Source organism: Colobus angolensis, unplaced genomic scaffold (genome assembly GCF_000951035.1).
Source record: "Colobus angolensis palliatus isolate OR3802 unplaced genomic scaffold, Cang.pa_1.0 Scaffold148, whole genome shotgun sequence".
Taxonomy (NCBI): Eukaryota; Metazoa; Chordata; class Mammalia; order Primates; family Cercopithecidae; genus Colobus; species Colobus angolensis.
Window position 1 is genome coordinate 4,296,106 of NW_012114577.1, and position 9,466 is coordinate 4,305,571.

The 9,466-nt window shown below is 53.8% G+C and overlaps 1 protein-coding gene across 1 annotated transcript in view; it reads left to right on the top strand.

Annotated features, from left to right (window-relative positions):
• Nucleotides 1-9,466, top strand: part of GPR137B (G protein-coupled receptor 137B) — a 92,676-nt gene that overhangs the window by 29,180 nt on the left and 54,030 nt on the right. The window contains exon 4 of the mRNA XM_011935760.1: nucleotides 2-355. Coding sequence (XP_011791150.1) covers nucleotides 2-355 — 354 coding nt within the window. The remainder of the gene's footprint in view (nucleotide 1; nucleotides 356-9,466) is intronic.

Consider the following 9,466-nt stretch of genomic DNA (forward strand, 5'->3'; position numbering starts at 1 on the left):
GTGGGACCCGGCCCGCAACGACTCGCTGCCGCCCACGCTGACCCCGGCCGTGCCCCCCTACGTGAAGCTCGGCCTCACCGTCGTCTACACCGTGTTCTACGCGCTGCTCTTCGTGTTCATCTACGTGCAGCTCTGGCTGGTGCTGCGCTACCGTCACAAGCGGCTCAGCTACCAGAGCGTCTTCCTCTTCCTCTGCCTCTTCTGGGCCTCCCTGCGGACCGTCCTCTTCTCCTTCTACTTCAAAGACTTCGTGGCGGCCAATTCGCTCAGCCCCTTCGTCTTCTGGCTGCTCTACTGCTTCCCCGTGTGCCTGCAGTTCTTCACCCTCACGCTGATGAACTTGTACTTCACGCAGGTGAGTCTCAGGCTCCGCTCACCTGGCGGAGTGGTCCCCGCGGGGCGCCGGAGGCAGGGGCGATGGCAGCCGCGGGGGCGGGTCCGGCCCTAGGGCTGAGAATGTAGGGAGAAGGCGCCGGCTCTGGGGTCGTCCGAATCCTGTCCTGCTTGCCGGCATTTCTCATAGGAAACTCTCTGCCATTCCCAAAAGGGGCGAGGAGAAGGAAGGGGAGGGCTGAGGGCCTCCAGTCACTCGCTGCCCCCGGCTCCGCATCGTTTGGTGGGTTCGGGGGGCTTCTCCGTGCAAAGCGCTAAGCAGCAGCGCCTGCACACGCCGGTTAGTACGGATGGAAGATGTGCCCCCAAGGGAGGCCTGAACTCTAGAATTTGCCCTCCCTCCCAAGGCACCTAACTACCGTCCTGGAAAGGTCCTCTGCACGTTAGCTTCCAGATTTGGGCCCGACACTGCTGTTTTGAGCGCTGGCAGGGTGGGACCGTGCTGGTTTTGATGAGATGTTTTGAACCTCCGGCTTAGGAGCTCTACTGAACTGAGGCTTACTAACTCATTCCACCAGATTGCTAAACGGCAGGCTGGGGTAACACCCAGCTTCCGAGCTGCTGCCGCTCATCAGACTTGCTGTCTGAGCTCATCTGAGAGGCCCCAAGAAAAGGCCATAAAAGTTGACTGGGGCTCTTTTACAGCCACACAAAAATCATTTTATGGGGCATATTATTCAATAAGCTAATCGGAGAGTAGGTGAATTAACGTGGCTGCTGCTTTACTGGTGATGACTGACTTAATTGAGAGTGCAGTAATTGTTGAGCACTTTGCAAATACTTTGTAAAGCATTGCACAAAGGTTTAATAACGCGGTGCGCAGTCATCATGGGCATCATCATTTCTGATTCCCACGAGTTTTCCAAGTACTAAGATACCAATTTTCACTAGGACTCTGCCGAAGGGGAAGGCGCCAACGGTGTCACCTGGTGAGGGTAATTTAAGAACTGTCGGATGGACAGAGACCCTGTGCAAGCAGGCATCTCATTCCTTTTAAGTGTCTTTTTTTTCTTTTTGAGAAAAAGTCACTTATTTTAAAAAAGAAAGAGGCCATATGCGGTGGCTTACGCCTGTAATCCCAGTATTGTGAAGGCGGAGGCGGGAGGATCGCTTGTGCCCCTGAGTTTAAGATCAGCCTGGGCAACATGGCGAAACTTCCTCTCTACAAAATGTACGAAAATTAGCTGGGTGTGGTAGTGCCTCCCTGTAGTTCCAGCTACTCAGGAGGCTGAGGTGGGAGGCCGAGCCCGGGAGGCGGAGGTTGCAATGAGCGGAGATTGAACCACTGCACTCCAGCCTGGGTGACAGCCAGACCCTGTCTCAAAAAAAAAAAAAAAAAAAGTAGGAAAAGGATTGCTCTGGTACAGTGGAAGCCACTGACTGAAAATTTCGAAGAAATACTTTTGGTTAAAAAATAGCGTGTGCGATATTTAGTAGATATTATAATCTTTTAAAAATGGGTCTACGCTGAAAGACTTCTTATAAGTCCAGCGTATCAGCATATTTTCCAGTCGGAGAGTAATGTGTATTGTCTGTCCAAATACTACTTTTTTTTTTTTTTTTTTTTGTGGAGTCTCGCTCTGTCGCCCGTACTGGAGTGCAGTGGCCGGATCTCAGCTCACTGCAAGCTCCGCCTCCCGGGTTTACGCCATTCTCCTGCCTCAGTCTCCCGAGTAGCTGGGACTACAGGCGCCTGCCACCTCGCCCAGCTAGTTTTTGTATTTTTAGTAGAGACGGGGTTTCACCGTGTTAGCCAGGATGGTCTCGATCTCCTGACCTCGTGATCCGCCCGTCTTGGCCTCCCAAAGTGCTGGGATTACAGGCTTGAGCCACCGCGCTGGGCCCAAGTACTACCTTTAAACCAGCAAACCAGTTCAGGCAGTCAGCTGCATTGCACAGACACTTGGGCTTTGTAATTGAAATGGGGTGGTTCCAGCAAGATGCAGAAGACGGGTGAGGTGATGTTACCTCAAGGACTGTGGCAGTGGTGGTATTGCACATTGAGCTCTTTATATTTGTCCCCTTTTGGGGGGCAGTGGGGGAAGAGGAAAATGCAGGGAACTGCCACAGCTCTCTGGTAATCACATGCAAATTCTGAACTTAGAGCCGGATTAGGGGCCGGGCTGCACATTTTCTGCACTGTCTGCTGATTGGTGAGTAAATGCTGAGCAAGGGAAAAAGTGACCAGGCAGACAGAGCCACTCCGGCCCCGGGGCCCATCACGGCCCTGTCTTCTTTGTATCTCCCAGGTCTGCGGGCACCACAGCAAAGAGCATTTCGCCTGAGGGCACAGGGTGGCTGGCTGGAGAAGGTGGCAGGTCTCCATCTCTGAGTGCTGGCATTTCAGAGCCTGGCAGAACAAAGCTATTTCTGGCTTACTGACAAAACTGTGATACTTCTGGGAAGTTGTAAAGTGGTCGGCCTTTTGTCGCCAACCCAGCTCTGCCTCCCATCTCCTCCTCTCCCCCTCACCCCCTCTTTCTCTTACACAAACCATTGGAATTACCTAAAGTGGGGAGCTTTAAGAATGACTGTTGTTTGGGCCTCCATCTCAGACCAAGTAAATGCGATTTTGGAGAAGGGGCTAACAGCTAACAATTCAGAAGTAAGTTGAAGAAAGCATACTTTTCATCTTGGCTTACTGCAACCTCTGTCTCCTAGGTTCAAGTGATTCTCCTACCTCAGCCTTCCGAGTAGCTGGGACTACAGGTGTGCACCACCATGCCAGCTAATGTTTGTATTTTTAGTAGAGACAGGGTTTTACTGTGTTGGCCAGGATGGTCTCGATCTCTTGACCTCGTGACCTCATGATCTGTCCACCTCAGACTCCCAAAATGCCGGGATTACAGGTATGAGCCACCGCACCTGGCGAAGAAAGCACACTTCTAAGCAATTGGTCATATTTATTTTTACCAGAACTCTCTGAAGAAAGTACTGATATTGTCCCCATTTTCCAGAGGAGGAAACTGAGGCTGAGAGGTTATAGATGACTTGCTGAAGGTCACACTGTCAGTGCATGGTGGAGCTGGGATTCAATGCACATCTGTGCTGAGTGTGAGGCTTGTCTTTTATGTACAGTATGTGAAACCTCTTTTTATTTTTTTTGAGATAGAGTCTTGCTTTGTTGTGATCTGGGTTCACTGCAACCTCCGCCTCCTGGATTCAAGCGATTCTCCTGCCTCAGCCTCCCGAGTATCTGGGATTACAGGCACCTGCCACTGCACCTGGCTAATTTTTGTATTTTTAGTAGAGATGGAGTTTTGCCAGGTTGGCCAGGCTGGTCTCAAACTCCTGACCTCAAGTGATCTGCCCGCCTCGGCCTCCCAAAGTGCCACCACGCCCGGCCATGAAACCTTTTAACAATGGGAAAACATACCCACCTCTAAATGCAACCTCGTGTTCTCCAGGAGTGCAAAATCGGGTTGCAGAGAATCAAAGTATACATATAGCACAGTTAAGGCATAATTCGGGGCACTGAAGGGAATGGATATTGAAGCATCAGGAGACTTGAATGAGACATGAGTCCTCTGAGAAGAAGCAGGTGTCTCGAGGCTGAAGCTGGGTGGGGAGGAGGAGAGGACGGTGGGAAGGAAGCCGTGGGACAGTTTGGGAATTGGGAATGAACTGGAAGGGGAGGTCCGAGATGGGGAGGAAGCTTTTTCCTGTTGTTGTCAGTCCTTTGTCCTTTGGCGGGGTCCCTGTACCTGGGCCTTACTCATCTCACCCTCCCTGGTGACCCAGAGGGCACTGTTACCCCCCAGCTGAGGCTCAGAGAGGTGAGAACGCTTGCCCACACTACCCGGTCTGAGCCTCCATGCAATGCACACGATGCTGCAGAACGCAGCCCCAGCTGCCCTTGGGTACACAGCTGAGGGTAATGCGATCATGAGAAGACTCAGTTTGATTTACTTCCCCCTGAATCACTGCTTTTAAATTCTGCCAGGTTAAGTCTCTTTCCACCCCTAATGACCTCTTGGGCAGATCCTATGGCTTTCTAGTCATTCTCGGTGATTATTATTACTATTATTATTTTGGAGTCTGGCTCTGTCACCCAGGCTGCAGTAGTGTGATTTTGGCTCACTGCAACCTCCGCCTCCTGGATTCAAGCAATTCTCCTGCCTCAGCCTCCTGAGAAGCTGAGATTACAGGTGTGTGCCACCATGCCTGGCTAATTTCTGTATTTTTAGTAGAGACAGGGTTTCACCGTGTTGGCCAGGCTTGTTTCGAGCTCCTGACCTCAGATGATGTGCCCGCCTCAGCTTCCCAAAGTGCTGGGATTGCAGGCGTGAGCCACCGTGCCCGGCCCATACTCCTTTATTAAATCTTTACATCTAATTTAAAGCTTCTCCCACCCTGTCCAAGGCCAGCCAGGCTTCGAGCTGCAGGGCTTGGCACAGAGGGTGTGCCCCATGCTCTCAGCCTCTCCCCTTCCATCTTCCCAGGCTGCCCAGGGGAGGGGCACGCTATCTTATGACTGCTAGCCTATCGGCCTCTGGTCTTGCTCTGGTGCTGCCTCCGTGGGTAACTCTGCCACGTGGCCATGTTGACATGATGGACTTCAGCTTCTTCCTAGCCCCATCTTTGGTCTCCTTTCCATCCTAATTCCTTCTTCAGGGGGCAGCCCCATGGCTTTAGGCCCCTTTTCGAAAAGCTGTTTTAGGGCTTTTTCTTAGAAAGCCATGGGACCACTGAGGCCCCTCCACTCCCACTTGGCCACGTGGATGACAGGCTGGATGCCTAACTAGGGTCTTCGGGACCCCGCACCTGGCTGCTTTTCACTCCTTGCCTGCCTGGGGGTCCTCCTACCTGTAAAAATCCCAGGTGGAAGCAAGCCTCGCCCTCCAAGTGCCTGGTGCCTCCAGATCACCAGGGCACAGGTCAGGCTCCACCGGGACTCCATCTGCAAACAGTCCCAGCTCAGCAAGCGTCTGCCCGGGCCCCCTTCCTGCCCAGTCCCTGAGAGCAGTGCCCGTGTGTCTTTCTCCTTTCTGACCTGGGGTGAGGCGCCCTACTGGTAGCAGGCTGTTAACTCTTTTTCTCCATCTCTACCTTCCAGTTCAGCCTGGGAACATGGGGAGGTAGCTGTGGTAGGACTGGTTCTTCTAAGTCTCTCGTCTGTTTGCAGTGTCTGTCTCGCCCCGAATGTTTGGAACATGGAGTGCTGGAGTGCCTGTTGTTTCCAGCTGTGGCTCCTTGTGCCAGCTTTGGGGAACAGCTGAACTTCTGCTCCCGGCTGCCTGAGGAAGTGGTGGGACCAAGGCTTTGTACCAAGGCCTTTGACTCAGAGCCTGTTCTAAGCGCTATGTCAAATCGCCATTTTAATGGGGACTTTATTTATTTTTTTTTTTGTTTTTTGAGACAGAGTCTTGCTCTCTCGCCCAGGCTGGAGTGCAGTGCCCGCGATCTCGGCTCACTGCAAGCTCTGCCTCCCGGGTTCATGCCATTCTGCTGCCTCAGCCTCCCGAGTAGCTGGGACTACAGGCACCCGCCACCACACCCCGCTAATTTTTTTGTATTTTTAGTAGAGACAGGGTTTCACCATGTTAGCCAGGCTGGTTTTGATCTCCTGACCTCGTGATCCGCCTGTCTCGGCCTCCCAAAGTGCTGGGATTACAGGTGTGAGCCACCACACCTGGCCCTAATGGGGACTTTAGAGAGGGGCAGGACTCTGAAACCTGAGGCAGGCAGGTGTCTGCTTATGAGGAATTGTGGTGCCTTCCACCTCCAGGTTTTAGGGTAGAGGCTCAGAGGCAAAGGCGGTAGCTTCTGTGCCCAGGCAGCTCCTGGGCAGACAGGTCTGTGCCCTGCAGGGGCAGAAGTTGGTGTGATGGTAGGCTCGGTGACACCTCGGCAGCCGTGTATCCCAGCCCTTCTTCCTCGGAATTCCCAGCCTGGAACTCAGACTCTCCAGGTTCCTGAGTTTGGCAGAATGGAACAAGCTGGTTCAGCTCTGTCTTGGGCCCCATGACAAACTCCTGCCATTGCAGTCACATGGTTTGCGGAAGGAAATGGAGAAGCGAGTTCTCTTCGTGGGGAGAGGTGCTGTGATGAATGGACACTGATGTGGGAACTGAGACCTGAGGCCTCACCACGCCGTGGAGGGTAGATGGGAAGCTGACATTTATCGGGGTCTGTTCTCTTCTGAAACTCTGCTAAGGACTTCCACACCCTCCACTCAGCTGCAGCAGGGATGGTTCGTGACTCATGTGGTCCTGTGGGATGGTGCCAGCGGCTCGTGGTGAGGGCCCGCGGCTCATGGTAGGGGCAAACGGTTGGTGTTGGGAGCTTATGATGGGCAGTAGGCCAGCAAAGCCTTATGAATCAGGAGGCAGCCCTGGGAGTGAAGGAGCAGGGTCCCTGGGTGCAGATCTGGGTTCCAATCCAGGCTTGGCCTCCAGTGTGGGTCCCATGGCCAGTTACCACCTCTCCGAGGCTGCTGCTTCACCAGGGAGGCAGAAACCGTAATACTCATCCCACGGGTTGGCGTGGGTTTAAGGAGATGCTGCGTGTCCTGAATCCCTTTGCTCCTCTCCTCCCTTGGCTGAGATTCTCACTGTATGTTGCCTACAGCTCTGAACCCAGGCTCTTGCTTTGACACCCAGCCACTGTCCTGAAGGTCAGGTCCGCGGGCTGACCCTGCCCTTTTCCAGCCCACTGTGCCATCAAAATTACTTTTCCACCAAACAGCAACTTTTCTGTTTGTAAAACGGTGGTGACTCTTGGCACACCCGTAGGGAGCATGTGGCAAGCCTAATCGCAGTGCCTGGCATGAGAGCGGGAAGGCACTGGGGGTCCAGTAGCCCAGCCCCTCCTTTGCAGATGAGCCGACCAGTGGAGGAAATGGTCCCAGGCAGCCCAGCCAGGCATGCAGAGGCAGGACGAGTCCCGTGTTTCAGGCTGACCGATCCTGTGCTTGCTGCACACACCACACTCTGACTTGAAGTGGGTCATAGTCCTCATTCTTGCTGGTAGGGAACTAAGAGGCCCCTGAAAATCTAATCCAGGAACTAGTCCCCCATGCTCAGAAAGGGACGTGGGTGATTGCAGGAGAAAGGGGCTTTAGCTATGGCTCTTGGCAGTCAGTTTAGTCAAGACGTGTTTGTCAAATACCTGTCGTGTGCCGGGCCCTAGTCTAGGAGTTGTGAAGAGGGAAGCTTCTAGGCCTGTTGGTGATTGTGAAGAAGTTAAGAGGCTTAGGAAACAGACAAGGTGGACCAAGGGGAAGGACTGTGCTCAGCCTGACCTCTGGGCCCTGCACCCATGGCCTCAGCCCCTGGCACCAGCTCCCTGCGGAGCCAGCTCAGTGGGCTGATGGCCAGCCAGAGCCGTGTGTGCACCTAGGTGTGTACCTTTGTGTGTGTCTGTATGTGCATGTGTGCCTGTGTGCACCTGTGTGTGTATGTGCATGCGTGCCTGTGTGCACCTGTGTGTGTATGTGCATGTGTGCACCTGTGTGTGTATGTGCATGTGTGCATGTGTGCACCTGTGTGTGTATGCGCAGGCGTGCCTGTGCATGTGTGACTGCGTGCACCTGTGTGTGTGTATGTGCATATGTGTGTATGCACCTGTGTGTGTGGGGGGGTCTGTGTATGTGTGCCTGTGTGTATACCTGTGTGTGCGTGCCTGCCTCTGTGTGCCTGTGTCTGTGTGAGTCTGTCTGTGCATGTGTGATGTGTGTGCCTGTGTGTGTGTCTGTGCCTGTGTGTGCCTGTGTTTGTGTCTCTGCATGTGCGTGCCGGTTTGTGTTTGTGTGTGTCTGTGTATGTGCCTGTGTGTGTCTGTGTATGTCTTTGGCTGTGCCTGTGTTTGTGTGTGTCTGTGCCTGTGTGTGCCTGTGTGTGTCTGTGCCTGTGTTTGTGTGTATGGATGTGCCTGTGCGTGTATGTGCCTGTGTGCATGGAAAGGTTTCCTTATTCTCACTTGGTCTGCCGTTCACCCCCAGCACCTCCCCGTAGGCCACTTTCTAAATGTACAGCCCAGTTTCCCGAGCCCTCTCCTCGAGCCATGGCAGCGTGCTCTTCTCTCTGCAGCTGAGGCTGTGGCCTCATCAGTGCCTCGGTGATGCCCTGCCAACTGAGGGGGAACCAAATCCTGTGAATGCCCTCAGCACTCGGGAAACAATCAGGCCCCTCAGCACATTCAGCATCCAACCCCAGTGACCATCAGGAAGCCTGGACTTGCCCACGGCAGAGGCTGCCCTGAGGCTGCCGCCGCGGTCTCCATCAGGAGCGCCCCACTGTCGGCTCCGAACACTGTGCTACTTGCAGGCTTTGCTAGAACTTCTTGCTCACCTGCCTTTCTGTAGTCAGACAGGCGGGAACTGGTAGTGACCAGCGGGGAGGCAGGGCCGGAGCGCTGTCCTGAGGCTGGTGCAGGTTCTCAGGGGAGTTCCAGGGCCCAGCCATGGCTGTCCCGCTGCTGCTGTGCCCACCGTCTTAGCCCCAGGCTAGCTGCTCAGCAAGGAGTGATGGGGAGTGGAAGGCAGGGGTCATGACAGTGAGGGGAGAGCTGCCCAGAGAGGAATATTTGCAAGATCCAAGGCCCCTCAACAAAATCTCACTGCAGGCATCTTAGGGTTTTGCAAAGAACAACGTCATGTGATCCCAGGAGCCGCTTTTGTCAGGCTGTTCCTGTTGGCCTTGCTTTTCCAGTGAGAAGAGGAAAGCCGGTTCCTGGTTGGAAGGTCTGTCTGGGTCCTGACATTTTGGCTGGCCAGTTCTCTCAGTACAGAAATAGCCTCAGCAGACTGTTTAGACAGTACCTGGGACAACAGGATTCCCCGAAGGCTGCAGAGGCTCGTAAATATTTCACCTTTTATGTTTCCTGCGGCTGAAGTTTAGAGTCCATTAACCTATGAGGACAGGTGAAGCCCAAATGGTTTTACTCTGCAAGTGGGTTGATTACCTCAAGCTTATGTGGGTCAGGATTTTAGGCCTGTGAGCCACATATGGTCTCTGTTGCATATTCCTTTCTTGAGACGGAGTCTTGCTCTGTTGCCAAGCTGGAGTGCAGTGGCGCAATCTCAGCTCACTGCAACCTCCGCCTCCCGGGTTCAAGCGATTCTCCTGCCTCA